Here is a 20,783-nt window from a genome sequence, read left to right on the forward strand (position 1 = left end):
GGGGAGGGGAACAGGCCATAGAGAGGCGTTCTAGTGGAAGCTGGAGTCTGCATGTTGATGAATGGTGTGTGTTGTGGTGGCGCGGAGCCTCACCTGTGTCTCGATCCGAGCGGCCCAGCGTTTTGTCCTGCAAAGAGAGACCAAGATGAGACTGTGGACATGGAGACAACAGCTGGACAACACACATGGACAGGTGCACAGACAGACGCACACACTCACTGAGACACTAACAAAGCTATATGCGCCTCGGCCAAGTACAGGTCAGGTACAAAGACATACAGAGACAGTCACAGGCACGCATAGACATAAATAAACAAAGATTCCTATTTACTGGTTATTGTATTGTTTTAGGCCAGTGGTTCTCAGTGTGGCGTCCAGGGAACCCCAGGGGTCCTTTGAGGGTTAGGGTTCCAAGCGACGCCCTCTCCATCAAAACAATGTATAATTTAGATAACAGTATTAACTGCCACCGACAAGACTTCTTGTCGGATTCTGTTAAGGCTCAGCCTGCCGTCGACGAGAAGAGACAAGATTTTTTGTGTGTCAACCGTATTAATGATGCAATGGATTGCCCCGTGCAGATAATTGTTTTTTTTCCTCTACTACGACAACCCCATGCATGTGATGAGGCGATGTTCATGAGGACGGACATCACAGTGCATATTCCATGATTTTTCAAAGGTACAGTAAAATCGCTCTTTTTCGCTGGCAGTGGGGTGACATTATTATTTTTTAGATTCTTGACAATAATGACATGCCCAAAATAGGAATGCTAGTTTGAAAGTGGTTAATACATTTACAATAAAAAAAGAATGAGCAAGAATGCCTAATTTGATCAGGGTTCGACAGGTATATCTCACTACCTACGGTATAAACAGAAATTCTAGACCGAATCATATCTAACAATAAAAATAACGAATCAAAAACATGAATGAGAATTGCTGTTTTACACAACAAAATATGTTATTTATTTTACGCAAGAGGCAAGAGGCAATGCCCGTCGCAAGTTGATGATGTCATTTGTCCATGTGTGGTCCAGTCCTATGGAATGTATGGAATGCATGTGCAAAGAAAATATTAACCTTAGAAGTATTAAGTTGTTTTTTATTTTCACATGCATTCCATAAATTCCATAGGGCTAGACCACACATGGGCAAATGACATCATCAACTTGCGACAGGCATTGCCCCTATTGAGTGAAACTATTTCTAAAATAAACAAAATATTTAAGGTGTTTTTAATTTTACAACTGTGGCTTATTAGCCAGGGATCCTTTTAATGTTGAGATTTCTGAGGTCAGTTGACAACCCTATCACTGAATGAGTACGTCACAGAGTGAATAAACAGCCTGTCACTTACTGCACTACAGCCTCCACTGGCAAACCAAGCTGCACCGAGAAAACGCGTCAAAGTTGCACGGAACAATTTCTCATCATCGTCACCTGGAGTTTGGGGTAATTGTTCTGGGATTCAGTTTCCACGCTATAGGTGCAGTTTGGGCAATCGATAAGAGAAGCATTTTTCGTATAATCTGCAAGACGCCGAAGTTCTTGCCCCGGGCTATATGGGCTGCAGCGAGTTCTACTCCATCAGTCGCTTTGGTATATCGTCTCTGTCGAGTGGAAACCTCATATGTCCAAAACTGTTACTTTTCCGGGATTCAAAATCAGAAGCATCAAAAGTAGCAGATCTACAAGCTTGAAACGCGCCGCTTCGCGCCGCGTTTCAAGCTTGTGGATCTGCTACTTTTAATGCTTTTGTGTGACGCTGTAGTATGATCAAGTAGGGCGTTAATTTATGAAAAAAATCACAAAAAGTTAAAATATGGAGATAGGAAGTTTCTGCCCGATAGCAACGATATAAAATAGGGGAGCCCGGCAGGGGAGAACTCTTAAAAGTCAAACACCTACACACATAAACACATAAACACAGACATACTACACACACACACACACACACACACACACACACACACACACACACACACAAACACACACACACACACACACACACACACGCGCGCATGCAAACACACGCTCGTGCAGAGAGGAGCTCACCTGAGTTTTGCCGGAGCCGGGATCTGAAAGAAGTTTGAGAAGGGGGAGCATGGTGAGTGATGGGTTGGTGGACGCACATTCACACCCCTTGCAGCAGCACACGCTCCTCTGAACACGAGAGCTACACTCCCTCATTAGCGCGCTGTATAGTAGCTAGCTGCAGAACAACACACCGATACACTATAGAGGCACTGACTGAACTGCTTTGTTTTTTAGCCGGGCTGCTTTCACCTGACAGGGAGGGGGTGGGGGGTGGCTAGAGGCAGGGCCAACCTGAGAGGTTTTGCTCCACCGGTTTCTCTCATTGGCTCCCTGGAGGACAGGCAACACCCCACCCCACCACCCCTCTCTTCACACACACACACACACACACACACACACACACACACACACACACACACACACACACACACACACACACACACACACACACACACACACACACACACACACACACACACACACACACACACACACACACACACACACACACACATACACACACACACACACACACCTCTTTGTCTCCCAGCATGGCCTGTTCGCGGAGTTAAACTTTGACCTGTGTTACACAAAGGTAAACGGCAGCGGGCTGATAACACAAGAGCCCGGGAGACAGGTGGACTTGAGGCAAACAATGGCATATCTCTGCATCACACACATGCGCACGCGCACACACACACACACACACACACACACACACACACACACACACACACGCTGCAAATTGTGTTGTTAGTGCAGGTTGTTTTTTAGCGTCATGCCTCACCCCATGCCTGCCTGCCTTGTGATGTTGCAACACAGTGTTTATTCCAAACAGCCGTCCTCCTTGCAAGGCTGAAGTGTTCTCTACAATCAGCAGTTCTCTGCAGCCATATACACTGACACAACCCGCATCACATTTAACACCTCCCATGGGCTCAAAATCCCGACTATCAATTTGTCTCTGTCGGGGGGGGGGGAAACCTCATACAGTATGTCCAAAACTGCTACTTTTCAGGATTCAAATTCAACTAGAAAAAGTGTTCCTCGGAGCGCATGGCCCCGTCAGTTCAGGTAGGTTATTGTGGGCCAGCAATGTTGACGGAATATGAAGAATCGGACAGATCCGTCTTGATCACATGACTATAGAGATAATGTGTGCCGATTTGCGTGATGTTTGGACATAATCTGTAGGAGTAATATCATACCAATAATATAATAATTCAAGTAATATCAAAATGTTTCGCAAAAATCGGCCTCCTGGTGGCGCTATAATAGGGCAATGTCAAAAGGGTGACATTAAGTTCGTCAAGGTAGTGCGAATGTGCGCGCAGTTTCTCCTCAATCGGACGCTGCGTTCATGATTTGCCGCATTTTGTTCAAAACGGGGCCACTCCTGCAAGCTTTAGATGTCAATCTTAGCCAATCGGGATGGAATATGAAAAATCGAACAGATTCTTCTTGATCACATGACTAATAGAGATCATGTGTACCGCTGTGCGTGAACTTGGCATCATCGGCATGGTTGCCATAGTACCGATACGTCTCCCTGTCTGGAGACAGGAGAGACGGTGGGGAGAGAGAGATGGGATGCTGGTGGGAGTGATGAGGGGGGGATTTGAACAGACATCTTGGGCTTCACAGTCGAGCCCCCCCCCCTCCAGGGGGGTTGCAGTGGCCCCCCACAGATCCTGTCAGGGACATGGTGTACCAGGTGTGGCCTCTACAACCCCACAGTCAGAGACGTGACGGATGCCATGTCCTACTGGAGCTGGCAACTTGCCACGGGAAAGTGCGCACGCACGCACACACACACACACACACACACACACACACACACACACACACACACACACACACACACACACACACACACACACACACATACTGTACACAGACACAATCCTGAATACACACGCACACAGTAAGCATGTAGACATTGTAAAACTCATGTGCTCAGTTGTAAAAACAACGCACAGACACACTCAGACACAAAGAAAAACATTTATATGCATGCTTATACGCACACATGCACGCGCACACACACACACACACACACACACACACACACACACACACACACACACACACACACACACACACACACACACACACACACACACACACACACACACACACACACACACACACACACACACACACACACAGTTGGCACACATCGTAAAAGTTGTTCACTCATAAAAACATTGTGTTCTGGTACAATGTATTGTTATGTAGACTGGAGCAATACACTGTACATATCACTCCTCTCTCTCACACCACTACTGTATCGCTCTCCTTTATCTCTCCATCTCTCTCTCTCTCTCTCTCTCTCTCTCTCTCTCTCAATCTCTCTCTCCCTCTCTCTCACACACACACACACACACACACACACACACACACACACACACACACACACACACACACACACACACACACACACACACACACACACACACACACACACACACACACACAAAACACACAGAGGACATGCTCAGCAGGTTTTTTGGGGCACAAGGAGTTCCTTTCTTAGCGGTGACACAAGGTTTGTTTCTGGCGTTCGGTGTGTGTAGCTTGAAGCGTCACATCACAAACTGACAGCCACACAAGTCTCCATAAATACTCAAAACTAGACATATACAGGGTCTCATGTTTTATGCAATATCTCCAATGTCAAATATAATTATACTGTCGATATTTTTTGCATAAATATTTATTGCATCTTTCAGTTGGGCGCTATGCAATTCAAGTTGGTTTTGGACAGTAATTTTGTCCTATATTGTCTTTGGCATTGTGCAGTTTCACCTTGGTGACCATTTCCATTCGATTCCCAGCGCATGCATCAAACAATTCACCTCATCAGAGTGCAAATAGCATCACATTATAGACTGAAATATCTGCAACACCTCCCACACAGGCTATAATACGAATATATACAGTACTGTATATGGTACGCAAACTAGAATTTTGAATGTGTGCACCACATGCACTGTGCTCTTGTGCATACCTGTTGGAACATATGCATGGGTATACGTATGTGTGTCTGCGTGTGAGAGTGCCTGTACGCTTGTAATCCATGCATACGCTTACAGGTACATGTGCGCATTCCTGCGTGTGTGTGTGTGTGTGTGTGTGTGTGTGTGTGTGTGTGTGTGTGTGTGTGTGTGTGTGTGTGTGCGTGTGCGTGTGCGTGTGCGTGTGCGTGTGCGTGTGCGTGTGTAGGTGTGTGTGTCACCTGTTTTTCCACAGCTGCCAAATCGCCCGAGGCATTCTTTATGGGCTCCCAGACCACACTTGGCGCAAAAATAGCCCTGATTAAAGATGCCCCTGGACAAGAGAAAAACAACACAGAGAGACAGGGCATTTGATGGGGAGGACACTAGACAGAAGAAGCGATAAAAAGGTTGAGATTATATGTCTGTCAAATCCCCTGTCATGACATACAAACAGGCACACGTGACGTACACAACAGCAAGCGGTGCTTATTTACTTGTTACACACCCATCTCAAAGGCCCTTATTATAAAGTGATGTAACTAAGTCAGAGGGCAGTGTTGCTCTTTGGCTGGCTAGTGGCTACAGTAACTGTTAGCCTTCTCCCTAGAAATGGGATGCATGTGCGTGTACTCTCCCAAACCAGCCCACCCTGCTGTATATAGCTACTACAGTACGTCACTACTCACACTTGGGCTGAGTCAAACTAATTAGACACTGAGCCATTAGACACACAGGATACACCGGCCATCCTCATTCCCCCCATATACACACAGGGTGAGCCTTCCATTTCTCATTTTTCCATCATCATGTCCCTCACTCGTGTTGTTTCACAATTAGTTATTCGCCAAGAACAGGAGTCATTCTAACACTGTTAGTTTTCCAACTAACAGTGTTACACGCCTCCATCTGTTTTACAGAAAGACTGTCGGCAGTTCTCTGCTTGGGTATAACACATTAATAATTAGTTCTACAAGCGCTTCATTCTAACACTGCTTTGATGTGCCGAGGCGCACTCACTTCGCTGCTGTGTGTGACAGCAGAACTGCATTTAGTCAAAAGCCACCATTTTTCTGTTGGATTAATCCAACGTATGTGTCATAATCCAATGTTAAAACAATCACTTTGTAGGTTATCTATATTCAGGAAGAGCAAGTTATAAACAATACTGACACCCGTTTTCACTCGATGTTTGCTCGATGTTTAAATGGTGAATAAATAAATGGTGCACTCATATAGCACCTTTGTCCAAAACGCTTTGGGTGCACCTGGAGACCCACAAATGACCAGACCCACCAACAGGACAATCATGCTCGACTTCAACATTTCGCTGCTACCAACTTTTCGCTGCTTTTACCTGTATGAGCAAGTGACAAATAAAACCCTCTGGATTTGCTTGATTCTTGACTTGATGATGATGATGATGATGATGATGATGTGTATGTGTTGCCCTGTTCATACATTTAATGCATCAGTGCATGGGGTCTTCAACCGTCTTCAACAGGTCCTTGCTTCACACCCCCACTACATATTGGATTCATGTTGAATGTGTGTTTTCAGACATTTAACGACTTAAACCCTCAATACTTTTTAAATTTGACATTTGGCTCGGTACTTGGTCTGCTCTTTTTTCCCTGTACACCAAACCTTTGCACCGAAAAAGCCGATCTACAAGCTCACGAGTCGCAGACACGTTGTGAGCTTGTAGATCTGCTATTTTTGGCTAATGTTCCTCCCAGAATAGGGATGCAAGGGTTCAAGTGGTTAATGTAAAAATAAAACTAAATTGTCCCTATCACACAAAGATTTGGCGGCCACCTATGCAGTATCTCTGAGGACCCCCTACTAGGGGTCCCGGACGCCCTGTTGAAGACCTCTGCATTAGTGCGACAGAAGAACTCACCTCAACAGCATGTGACAGGCGCTGCAGGAGGTGATCTTGTCGAAGGTGTGCATGCGGAACTCGTGGGAGTTCAGGGTTCCGTTCTCAGGACGAATGTTGGATCTGAAGAACAAACGGAACAGCTGAAACATCTGGTAATGCAGTGAATACACAGCCTCCACGCACAAGCACACACACACACACACACACACACACACACACACACACACACACACACACACACACACACACACACACACACACACACACACACACACACACACACACACACACACACACACACAGTCAGATGGATCTGACTGTCTACACACACACACACACACAGTCAGACGGATCTGACTGTCTACACAGTCAGGTCCCCAGTGTTAAGTTACCCATTTGTAACTCTGACAATGTACAAATGAACCATTTGTACACATTTGTACACACTTTGTTTCCCGGTACGATCTCTATGGTGTCAGAAATACAGAGCTAGATTCAGAGAAACAGACACACAGATCAGAGATAGCTACACAGATACAGAGATAACTACACAGATACAGCGATAGCTACACCGATACAGAGATAGATACACAGAGATAGATACACAGATACAGAGATAGATACACAGATACAGAGATAGATACACAGAGATAGATACACAGATACAGAGATAGATACACAGATACAGAGATAGATACACAGATACAGAGATAGATACACAGAGATAGATACACAGATACAGAGATAGATACACAGATACAGAGATAGATACACAGAGATAGATACACAGATACAGAGATAGATACACAGATACAGAGATAGAAACACAGATACAGAGATAGATACACAGAGATAGATACACAGATACAGAGATAGCTACACCGATACAGAGATAGATACACAGAGATAGATACACAGATACAGAGATAGATACACAGATACAGAGATAGAAACACAGATACAGAGATAGATACACAGAGATAGATACACAGATACAGAGATAGATACACAGATACAGAGATAGATACACAGATACAGAGATAGATACACAGATACAGAGATAGAAACACAGATACAGAGATAGATACACAGAGATAGATACACAGATACAGAGATAGATACACAGATACAGAGATAGATACACAGATACAGAGATAGATACACCGATACAGAGATAGATACACAGAGATAGATACACAGATACAGAGATAGATACAGAGATAGATACACAGATACAGAGATAGATACACAGATACAGAGATAGATACACAGATACAGAGATAGCTACACCGATACAGAGATAGATACACCGATACAGAGATAGATACACAGAGATAGATACACAGATACAGAGATAGATACACAGATACAGAGATAGATACACAGAGATAGATACACAGATACAGAGATAGATACACAGATACAGAGATAGATACACAGATACAGAGATAGATACACCGATACAGAGATAGATACACAGAGATAGATACACAGATACAGAGATAGATACAGAGATAGATACACAGATACAGAGATAGATACACAGATACAGAGATAGATACACAGATACAGAGATAGCTACACCGATACAGAGATAGATACACCGATACAGAGATAGATACACAGAGATAGATACACAGATACAGAGATAGATACACAGATACAGAGATAGATACACAGAGATAGATACACAGATACAGAGATAGATACACAGATACAGAGATAGATACACAGAGATAGATACACAGATACAGAGATAGATACACAGATACAGAGATAGATACACATATACAGAGATAGATACACAGATACAGAGATAGATACACAGATACAGAGATAGATACACAGAGATAGATACACAGATACAGAGATAGACACACAGATACAGAGATAGATACACATATACAGAGATAGATACACAGATACAGAGATAGATACACAGATACAGAGATAGATACACAGAGATAGATACACAGATACAGAGATAGATACACCGATACAGAGATAGATACACAGAGATAGATACACAGATACAGAGATAGATACACATATACAGAGATAGACACACAGATACAGAGATAGATACACAGATACAGAGTTAGATACAGAGATATATACACAGATACAGAGATATATACACAGATACAGAGTTAGATACAGAGATATATACACATATACAGAGATATATACACAGATACAGAGTTAGATACAGAGATATATACACAGATACAGAGATATATACACAGATACAGAGATAGATACACAGATACAGAGATAGATACACAGATACAGAGATAGATACACAGATACAGAGATATATACACAGATACAGAGATATATACACAGATACAGAGATAGATACACAGATACAGAGATAGATACACAGATACAGAGATAGATACACAGATACAGAGATATATACACAGATACAGAGATAGATACACAGATACAGAGATAGATACACAGATACAGAGATAGATACACAGATACAGAGATAGATACACAGATACAGAGTTAGATACAGAGATAGATACACAGATACAGAGATAGATACACAGATACAGAGATAGATACACAGATACAGAGTTAGATACAGAGATAGATACACAGATACAGAGATAGATACAGAGATAGATACAGAGATAGATACACAGATACAGAGATAGATACAGAGATAGATACACAGATACAGAGATAGATACACAGATACAGAGTTAGATACAGAGATAGATACAGAGATAGATACACAGATACAGAGATAGATACAGAGATAGATACAGAGATAGATACACAGATACAGAGTTAGATACAGAGATAGATACAGAGATAGATACACAGATACAGAGATAGATACACAGATACAGAGATAGATACAGAGATAGATACAGAGATAGATACACAGATACAGAGATAGATACACAGATACAGAGATAGATACAGAGATAGATACAGAGATAGATACACAGATACAGAGATAGATACAGAGATAGATACACAGATACAGAGATAGATACAGAGATAGATACACAGATACAGAGATAGATACACAGATACAGAGATAGATACACAGATACAGAGATAGATACAGAGATAGATACACAGATACAGAGATAGATACACAGATACAGAGATAGATACACAGATACAGAGATATATACACAGATACAGAGTTAGATACAGAGATATATACACAGATACAGAGATAGATACACAGATACAGAGATATATACACAGATACAGAGATAGATACACAGATACAGAGATAGATACACAGATACAGAGATAGATACACAGATACAGAGATAGATACAGAGATAGATACAGAGATATATACACAGATACAGAGATAGATACACAGATACAGAGATATATACACAGATACAGAGATAGATACACAGATACAGAGATAGATACACAGATACAGAGATAGATACACAGATACAGAGATAGATACACAGATACAGAGATAGATACACAGATACAGAGATAGATACACAGATACAGAGATAGATACACAGATACAGAGATAGATACACAGAGATAGATACACAGATACAGAGTTAGATACAGAGATAGATACACAGATACAGAGATAGATACACAGATACAGAGATAGACACACAGATACAGAGATAGACACACAGATACAGAGATAGATACACAGATAGATAAAGAGATACATAGATAGATAAAGAGACAGAGAGATAGAGACACAGAGATACAGAAATAAAGACACATATAGATATAGAGATAGATACACAGATACAGAGATAGATACACAGATACAGAGATAGACACACAGATACAGAGATAGATACAGATAGATAAAGAGACAGAGAGATAGAGACACAGAGATACAGAAATAAAGACACATATAGATATAGAGATAAAGATATAGATATAGATACAGAGATACAGAGATAGATACAGAGATAGAGACACCCATAGAGTACAAACCGTGTCCTAGCTGGCTAGGTCCTTCAGCGCCATGTCGTAAAAATGAACCACTTAAAAAACATATGTTGTTTATTGACCAGTGTCCCCCAAGGGTCTATACTTGGTCCCATACTTTCCCCCCCTCCACACCAAATCTCTCATAAGAAACCCCTGTCAATATTCCTTCATGTTAGAATGCCACATTGCCCTTCCATGATGCTTTAAATCAGAATTACTTCATTTATATCAGTGGTTCTCAAAGTGGGCTCCGGGGACCCCCAGGGGTCGTTGAGGGGTCCCCAGCTAAATTTGTTAATACAGCAGAATCATTTTAACCACTTTAACCATATTTTATACTTAGGCTATTCAAAAATAGCACACAAGCTTACATCGCGTCGCTTGTTATTTTTGAACAAATCTAAAAAAAAAAAAGGAGAATTTTTAATTATTTTGGATCCCTGGCATAAGGCATTTATAGGGGGGGGGGGGGGGGGGTCTGCGGCCAAATACATTTAAATACATCAATTTGGGGGTTCTTGACATGAAAAAGTTTGAGAGACACTGATTTATATACATGTACAGGAATTTTCAGAAGCAGAGGCATGGATTCCCCCCATCCTCCCATGCAATTCGAAGGGTCTGACTGAAGGAACTGAGCGACACTCTTTGTACTGGGTCACATCTCTCCCGAAATGCATGCTGCACAGCAGCAGGGTTGTGTTGATGTAAATTGGAGCGTACAGTAAGTACAGTACTATGTCATAACCAGGATCTGACAAACTGTGTCACTGTGAAAGCACAGCACTAGCTCACTGTCAGACATCATCACCGAGTGGCCTGACTCGACGAACAGGACGGGAGAAATGTCTTCCTGGCGCTCTGACAAACCCACAGTGCAGACAAAAGAACACATGCCCCTCTTATCACACTGTCTGTCAAATCAGAAGCACACACACACACACACACACACGCACGCACGCACGCACGCACGCACGCACGCACGCACGCACGCACGCACGGACGCACGCACACACACACGCACGCACACACGTAAAACAGACACTCACATGGCCATGCCGAACTGCTCTAGCCATTTCTTTTTCAGCTCTTTGGTCTTGAAGAAGAATTCAAAGCCGCTCTGGCCCTGGTTGTGTGTGAGGTAGAATCCATAGGACCACTGCAGTTGGAGACAAGAATCATAAACACACAGAGAGGTATACATAAGAGGAGGTGTGACCACAAAAGTTTGACACAACGGTAAAAAAGGAGGAAATGAAGAAGAGATAGAAAGAAAGAGAAGAAAAACCCCAGCGAAGCTCTCTGCGATAAGACAGGGTTTAAATCAAAGAGAATGCAAAGAAAGAGAAGAGATTGAGGGGACAACAGTCGAAAAACAATTACGAGAGCCCAAAAACAAAGATGAAAGAGAAGATTAAAAAACAAGGTTAGCGAGGCAGAAGTAAGAGATGGACAGAGAGAGAGAGAGACACAAGTTGTCTCTGTCGGGTGGAAACCTCATATCTCCATAACCCTAACCTTATGGAGATAAGAGGTTTCTGCCCGACAGCAGCGAGGTGGATGGGGACGACCCGCGTTCAGACTGGAGAGGTGAGCGAGGCTCAATCACGCATCATTAGCCACTTCAAAGGCTAATCGTTACTCCATTAGCCCCTGTGTTCAACGAGCATCTCTGTTTCAGCTTGCAGCGCTAATACCGCTCATATAGCTCCTGCAATTCATTCGAGCACTCAAAGCTGGGATTCTTTGTTTAAAACACAACATTGTAAGTGTTAAAGCAGCCTACATACATGCATTAACAAGACTGAGGGCCCTATAATGGGGGAAACAGGGAGCTTTGTTACTGTATTTTCCGAACTGGAGAAGTGTAGAGTATCCACACTCCACAGTGAAGTGACAAGGTTGGATTAGGTTGGAATACATTATCAGTGGGGGTGTTGCAGGTGGATTCAATCATGATCATTCAAATGGTCGCTTTTCGTTACCTTTTAAGAGCTGTGCACAAGCGTCTCAGAAGAAAGTTTGTGAGAAACATAATTTCTCACAAAATCAAACTGATGTCCTTGTGCGGAAGGTGCAGAGTCTTAATGAGTCTTCAGCCCCACAAAAACAAAAGATGACTAAAAGCAGATTATGTAACATTATCTTGACAATTGACAACTGCAGTTAAACGTCTGACACTGGTCCTAGGAGAAGCATTCTTACTAAAGCCCAGTTCATAAAGCAATTCATAATGGCCAAATAAACTACGTGGACAGACAACCACAAAATGACTGCTGCACGGACCTCCTACAGTAGGTGGACATCTGCTACAGTATGTACTCTGTCTATATCCTCGCAGTAGTCCACCTCGGAGGTACGTGCAACAGTCAGTTGTCTGTGCGTACCTGTCCCCAAAAAATGTTGTCTTTAAAATGGGTTTTGTATGCTGAGTATGCTTTGAGTACACCGGGCTATGAAAGGCAAAAGTGTGCGGATAGTCTACTCTACTGGACATTCCATACCGTACGTGTTTGGGTGGATACATTTATCCATTGTCATAAATATTCTATGATATATTTCCAACTGCAGAGTCACCCCTCAACTGGTGAGTCACCCCTTAACTGGTGAGTCACCCCTCAACTGGTGAGTCACCCCTGCAAAACAATAAAACATGTGCAGACCAGTCGAGTGCTCCAGTATTATTTGGGTAGTCTCTCCTGGATTGCCCAGGTGTTATTATTTTCTCTGATTCAAGTTGTCCCTGTTGAGCACCGACGAGCCCTTCGACCTTCTACTGGCTGAATCGTGCTGGACTTCCCTTTAGATATATAAAGCAGGTTTGTGGGATCTGGGTTTTGCGTCTGCCAAGCAAAGTGAGTCGAAAATAGCAATGGAAGAGCACGCAACTCACTATACGGCGGTAAGACCTGGTCCAAGCAGGCAGGCCCCAAAATTGCTGCAGTACGATGCTGATTTGCAAATGACACACCTCCTATTGCACCTCTCGGCCAACAATGGGGCACCGTGAGTCCACAAAATGCCAAACATACAAGCAAGCAGGGACAAACATCCATGCCACTTTGCCTCTTGCCACTTGCCCATTAGTGGCCCCCAAAGGCTGTGCTGCTCCCTACACATAAACAGACCAAAGAGGTTTGCATCCTTTATGGGTTCAGTGGAAATGTTTTCAAATTCCGGCCATGGTCACCAACATTCCTTATTAGGGCTCATCCTGAAAAAATGCCAATAAGATGAGATATCTGATATCTCTCATATACCTGCAAATATGACAATTTAGCCAGAAGATGGCGCTACAGGAAAGATGATGCGGCCACTTGAATGGTTCAGGTTCATCCTCTGGGGAGCATGAATGTGCTCAGTTTGTCAACATGGACATCTGTAGAGCCCCGCCACTAGCAGGGCTGGGAACAACATCTAATACATTTTGGCTGAAAGTTAAATTGTGGTTTAAACTTTTTTTGCCAACTTCCAGAGCTCAGGACAAATAGTTCCATTCTAACATATTCCAAGTCCTCAGCACAGACGGGAACTCAAAACTGAGCGGTTTGTTAAAAGGAGATTATGTCAGCAGTGATCCAACAGCCGATGAATAAATAACGCAACAAAATATAATATTTTTTTTGTTTTGTCAGCGTTAAGCCTTCAGCGCTACAACGCAACCTTCTGCTCAATCCAGTGACAGACGACTGTGTGTGCGTGTGCTCGCGTGCATGTGTGTCCACTGGCCATCATAATTATTGGAGATGATTTTGGTTTTGAGCTCATGTGCATGTGACAAACAATGGATGAGCTGACAGTTGAGTGATGATTTTGCCAGATCTGATGCCTGATTCATACTTGGTTACGTGCTGGTGTCTCACACTGAAAATAACCAGACCTACGAGCTCACAAATGCGGCATGTTGTGAACTTGTACATCTGTTATTTTCAATGAGAGACACGATGCGTAACTAAGTATAAATCAGTAATGAAATCAGTAATGAGTAAGTAATGAGTATAATAATATTTACAGCATCACTAGAATCCAAACAATTCCCTGGCAAGCCCTATACGGCAACATTTCTCTTAACGTTGTTACAGTAAATGTGTGTGTGTGTGTGTGTGTGTGTGTGTGTGTGTGTGTGTGTGTGTGTGTGTGTGTGTGTGTGTGTGTGTGTGTGTGTGTGTGTGTGTGTGTGTGTGTGTGTGTGTGTGCGTGTGCGTGTGCGTGTGATTGTGCGTGCGTACGTACGTGTTTGAGAATCAGACGTGTGTGTAGTAATAGAAGTGCCATCTGGGAGGATGTAAGCTCTTCACTTTCACACTGCATGTTTCAGTGTGTCACAGGTAAATGAACAAGACATGTGTTAAACGTGTTGGGACGTCGATGTGACAAATGAACTACATGCCCATTGCCCAGATAACCAAATTACATTTCAACAACAACAACTCAACAGTTCGAATTAGGCATGCGTGTGATAGATCCAAAAGTAGCTCCTAGAGTCTTTCCGAATAGCAGCTAATTATTGGTGTACAGTTCCAAGCGTTCAAGCAAGGAAAGGTATGCTGGACTGAAAGGATCATTTGAAATACAAATAAAAAGGACATCTTCTTTCTTTTAAGGAGATGTGATTAACATTTGTATTGCTTCGATGAGAACACCAAACGTTTGCCAGGATGAAATGTTTGGCCCTGTGTACAGTATGCAGATGTACTGTACGGTACAGTACGTACATACTGACTTCTGCTATCATCTTTGTCTTATCACTGGTTTTTCATGTCAAGGACCTGTATGTTTTGGGCCGCAGACCCCCATTTGAAAAGATATTTTGTGCCAGGGAGAAGATTTGTGTTTTTTGTTCAAGCTCGCAGTGCGGCACAAAGTGGCACGCTGTGAGCTTGTACATGCTATTTTTGAATAGCCAACATACATAATATGAATAAAGTGGTTAAAAGATTGTGATGCTATATTAACAAATTTAGCTGGGGACCCCCTGGAACCCCCCCCCCCCCCCTCGGAGCCCCCAGACCACACTTTGAGAACCACTGCCCAGCAGCACATGATGTAACATTGTAGCATTTCAGATTTCCCTGTACTTGGCATAATCGTGTGATAGAAAGATAGTCATTTGTGTGGAGTTTTAATACGTCAAATTGATGTACTGTAGAAGTGCAGGCAGGCAGATTGTCTGCCAAAGATGTAGATAGCTTCCTGAAAAGCAGTCAAAATAGATATAGTTTTCTTCTAACATAGCCAACACTAGCTTTGGCATAATGCCTGTATGGCAATTAAATACATTAGGCCATGGGTATTCAGCAGGGGGTTCGGGACCCCTAGGGGGTCCTCAGAGCCATTGCATTGTGGGCCTGCCAATGTATTGTTTGACAGTAAAGTTAGCTTTATTCAAAATTTCAATTATTTAAATACAGTATGTCTGAAAATACACACATAACATGAATCCAATATATCAAAGCAAAGTTGATAATAAATTGGTAAGAAAAATGGGAGAAAAAGAACTCCTACAGTAGCACTTAAAGGCTGTGGCTCCAGAAGTGCTGAATTAATGCTTTTAAACTGTCTGATGTTATGGACTCGTCATGAAAGCTGTCAATATCATCAAGAAGAGTGCTTTTCAAACGCATCTCTTCTCTACTGTCTGTGCTGCTGCTGCTGCAGGAGAAGAACACACTGCTCTACTTCACCGTTCTGAGCTTTGATGGCTTCCACGCGGAACAGTATTTGTCGTGCATGTTGGACTTACAGTATGCACATCTAAAGTGGCGTTTCTGGCCATTCAGGCACCTACAGTATAGGCACGATGACACATACCGTGTGGAGAGTGGTCTGTCCCTTGCTTTTGTTGAGATGTAAATGGTGCATTCATTTAGCGCTTTTATCCAAAGCACTTTACATAGATAGATTGATAGATTACATTCACCCATTCACACACACACACACATTCATACACTGATGGCGGAGGCATCAACCTGCTCATCGGGAGCAATTAGGGGTTCAGCGCCTTGCTCAAGGACACTTCGACACTAACTCTGGGGGAGCCCGGGATCAAACTGGGAACCTCACGGTTGCCATCAGGCCGCTCCACCGACCACTCTACCCCTGAGCCACTGCCGCCCCCTAGATGTAGGAAAGCTGAGAGGGAACGCATAGAAGGAGCACGTTTTAAGCCTGTTTTGAAAATTGCTTTAATTCACTGGAGTCGCATATGGCACCGGTGCAGAAAAAGGATAGTCATTTTGTATTTCAAAGCAACATGCCAGACGCCAGAGGGTTAAAAATAAAATCTTTACTTTTCTAAAACCAGAGACAAACACACAGTGGTGCAGTCGGTTTGGCTGAACGTCTATACAAACACAGTTGGCCATGTTCGGGGGAGGGTAGCTGGGAAGGGAGGGTGATCTTTGTGGCTAACCCTGTCAGAGGGGAATGTTAAACGGGCTGAGTACTGTAGGAAAGAGAAGCAGAGCCCTCGCGGTGGGGGCTCCTCACTGACAGGTGAGCCAGTAGGATACAACAGTACATCCTCCCGGTGGGGGCTCCTCGCTGACAGGTGAGCCAGTAGGGTACCTTGGGGCCTTTAGCATGCTGGGAACTGGAGTTATGGCTGTTTAAACCCCAGCCAATAGGAACGCAGAGGGGGGCGGAGCAATGGTGCGCCTGTGGTCCCTGATGTGGCTATTGTGACGGCAGACCCCTGACCAGTGTTGGTGCCAAGTTTGGTGCGGATCGGAGCAAAGGTGTGCCTCGCAGGTCCGCATGTTACGTTTGTGACGTCCACTGCCTGCCTGCTCGCCCGCCAACGGTTGACCCTCTAGGCCAGGGGTCTTCAACAGGGGGTCCGGGACCCCTAGGGGGTCCCCAGAGCTACTATAGGGGGTCCGCCAAATCGTTGTGTGATAGGATTTAGTTTTTTTTTACATTAACCACTTGAACCCTAGAATTCCTTTTCTGAGAGGAACATTAGCCGAAAATAGCAGATCTACAAGAGAGCTTGTAGATCGGCTATTTTTGGCAAAGAGGTATAGATGTAGAGGGAAAAAAGAATAGACTAAGTAAAATCTGAAACACAATGTTATACAATATATAGAGTAGGGGGTCCCTGCTTCATCTTTCTCTCAGCTAGGGGGTCCTTGGCCTGAAAACGTTGAAGACCCCTGCTCTAGGCAACTTTAATATAGGATAGTCATGGTTGTGTGTGCTGTACCTTTCGGTTCTCCTTGTCCGACGTGGGGTTGTTGGTGACCTTGAAAAGGTGCAGGTCAATCACTTCTTTCATCTCGTAGTTGTCTCCTCGCCGCTTACACACGATCACGGCCGCGTCAAACAGGAAGATGTGCCTGTGAGACGGGGCAGGAGGAACACTCAGCATCATCTCACAGTCGGTAAACAACAAGGAGGACCTGACACCAGATACTGTGACATGCTAAACTAGCCCTGTGAACTGCTTCTGTGGCAAATGAAACCCATGTCACGTAACATTTGAGAACTTAAATGGTGCAGCCTGACGGCGAGTCACAGGTTTGATTCCCGATCCTGACGACCTTTCCTGCGTGTCGCTCCCCGTCTCTCTTTCTCCCTGTTTCCTGTCAGTCTAAACTGTACTATCCAAAAAAGGCAGAAAAGCCCCCCCCCCCCCCCCCAATTTTGTAAAATAATAATAAAGATACTTCTCACTCATAAGGTCTTTATTTAAAAAAAGGTGTGTAGATCTGATTTATAAATTAATTATATGAACTGACAGCTACCAATACATTCATCAACTGTTTGGCATTTAAAGGCCGTTCACACCAAGCACACTAACTATAACAATAACTAACTATATTATTCACCATTGACTTTGGTATAGTTATAGTAATGTGCATGTTGACTCACTGGAAAGGCTCTGCTACTCTAAAAGGAACAAAACCTTCATTAATATTGGTAACACCTGTGTTTACCCTACTATTTCACATCAGAAGAAAGGTCTATTAACATAAATGAACACAGACTGTCAGAGTTAAACAAACACGCAGGATTCCGCAGCGTGATGTATTGCTCTGAGAGAGAGCAAGCTTATGTTTCGTTCAGCACTGTAATCATCTTGTCCTGGAGCACTAGCCGCGGTGGCAGGGTTCCAACTTGGAGAAGGACACCGTTTTGGTGACATTCCAGGCACTCAATCAGACTTTCAAGTCACGTCTGTCATCCTGCCACCTCACCTGTCCTGTTTAGCTCGTTTGTCCACCGAGGACACTCGTACCTCGCCATCCACCTTCGGTCTCCCGTAGTTACTGAGTGGCTGATTCTGGACAGACAGGCAGACAGACAGACAGACAGACAGACAGACAGACGGAGAGACAAGAGGGAGAATGATACGTTTCTAACAATAGGGCATAAACAAACATCAATGCATTACATTGTGCAAAGTGATATTGTGCAAAGTGAAGCCTCATCTACAAGCTTGTAGATTGTCTATATTTGCCTGTCCTCGACTAAAGGATTTTTTTAGTCGACTAAGTCAGGACCTTGAAGACTAATCGATTAGCTGATTTAATTGACACATCTGTAAAATATTTTATATAATATTTTTTGCCACATACAGTGTGTAAACCTTACGGCTTATGTGGTTAAGCGTGAGGGTACAGCACCGGGTCACTTACCAAGTTCTCAATGGATTTCTGATACTGGGCTATTTCTCGTAATGTCTCGTTGTCTCTCTTCACTTCATTCACGTACTGAGCCAGGTCCTGCACAGGGATGACAATGGAGAGATGACAATGCAGAGATGACAATGGAGAGATGCATGGAGTAAAGAAAAATACATTATCCTGACTGAAACATTTTAGTCAGGCCAAGTCTTTGTTTGTGAAACAGCATGAAAGGAGTTCCCTCACAGCTAGCGCTCTGTTTTCTAAACAATTAGCACAAATATGTAGAATTATGAATGTTTGGGCATTATCGTTCTGAACCTATGTTCTTGCTACATACAGCCAAACAGTTGAATAAATTGCAGATATGACTTTCTTTTTTTTAAAATACTGTCTGTACTTTTTAAACTGTCAATAAGATATTCAATCAATCAAACAAATCGACATGGTTGTATTTTGATCAGTTGGATGTATTTTGATCAGTTGGATCAAATAATTTAACAATGAGAGTGTGACAGCGAACATCAGTGCTGCGTGGTTCTATATACCGTACTCTTTTCTTCATTTAAAGATGAGCCGACGCTGTAAAGTATGAGATCATGGCAAAAACGATTGGATTCAACCAGTTAAACTCTCTGTTATTAGTCAAACTGGGGTTCAACTGGGGATGTCAGGGTTAAAGTGGTTAATGTGAGCCTAAGGGTGGCTAAATCATCAGCAAAAATAAGTCAGTCTTCATATTTCTGCAGCTGTACATGACATTGGGTAAAACCAGAGCATTCCAGAAGGCTTAGATGATCCATTAATCTATTGTAAATTCTTATCTGAGCAGAAGAAACAGGAACCAGACATGGGACTGCACAAGCTTTGAGAAATAATGACTACTACTGCTGTGAAATTCAACAAGACTTTGAAGGCTTTTTTTCGCCCCCAGATAATTTGCAACGGAAATCCATTCCTACTGAAGGAGGCCTCTTGCTTCACAACAGTGGAGCAGACGTTTATATCCCTGTGTGTTCAAAAAACGGCCCTGAGAAGAAGAGTTATAGCGGCTTGTTAGACGCGCCGCAAATCATCGCTGAGACGGTAATGAATGTGTCTCTGGGCGTCATCGCCTTCAACTAGCACACAATTATAAGATGATAAAAGGCGATTTGCAGGGAGCCATTATGTTTCTGTCCAGTCTCGTCGCAAGGCAAACCATTGCTGTGGTGTGTGTGTGTGTGTGTGTGTGTGTGTGTGTGTGTGTGTGTGTGTGTGTGTGTGTGTGTGTGTGTGTGTG

At 43.2% G+C, this 20,783-nt stretch overlaps 1 protein-coding gene across 1 annotated transcript in view; it reads right to left on the bottom strand.

The window, feature by feature from the left end:
• The window catches only part of vav3 (vav guanine nucleotide exchange factor 3), a gene marked incomplete at its 3' end in the record, with an annotated part of 121,564 nt that overhangs the window by 14,956 nt on the left and 85,825 nt on the right, over positions 1-20,783 (bottom strand). Inside the window, exons 12-19 of the mRNA XM_084048134.1 lie at positions 19,514-19,600; positions 19,073-19,158; positions 18,079-18,211; positions 11,924-12,033; positions 6,939-7,040; positions 5,278-5,369; positions 2,058-2,080; positions 94-127 (exon numbers count right to left, since the gene is read on the bottom strand). Coding sequence (XP_083904260.1) covers positions 94-127; positions 2,058-2,080; positions 5,278-5,369; positions 6,939-7,040; positions 11,924-12,033; positions 18,079-18,211; positions 19,073-19,158; positions 19,514-19,600 — 667 coding nt within the window. The remainder of the gene's footprint in view (positions 1-93; positions 128-2,057; positions 2,081-5,277; positions 5,370-6,938; positions 7,041-11,923; positions 12,034-18,078; positions 18,212-19,072; positions 19,159-19,513; positions 19,601-20,783) is intronic.

The sequence above is a fragment of the Gymnoscopelus microlampas genome (genome assembly GCF_963454915.1).
Source record: "Gymnoscopelus microlampas genome assembly, chromosome: 22".
NCBI classification, from domain to species: Eukaryota; Metazoa; Chordata; class Actinopteri; order Myctophiformes; family Myctophidae; genus Gymnoscopelus; species Gymnoscopelus microlampas.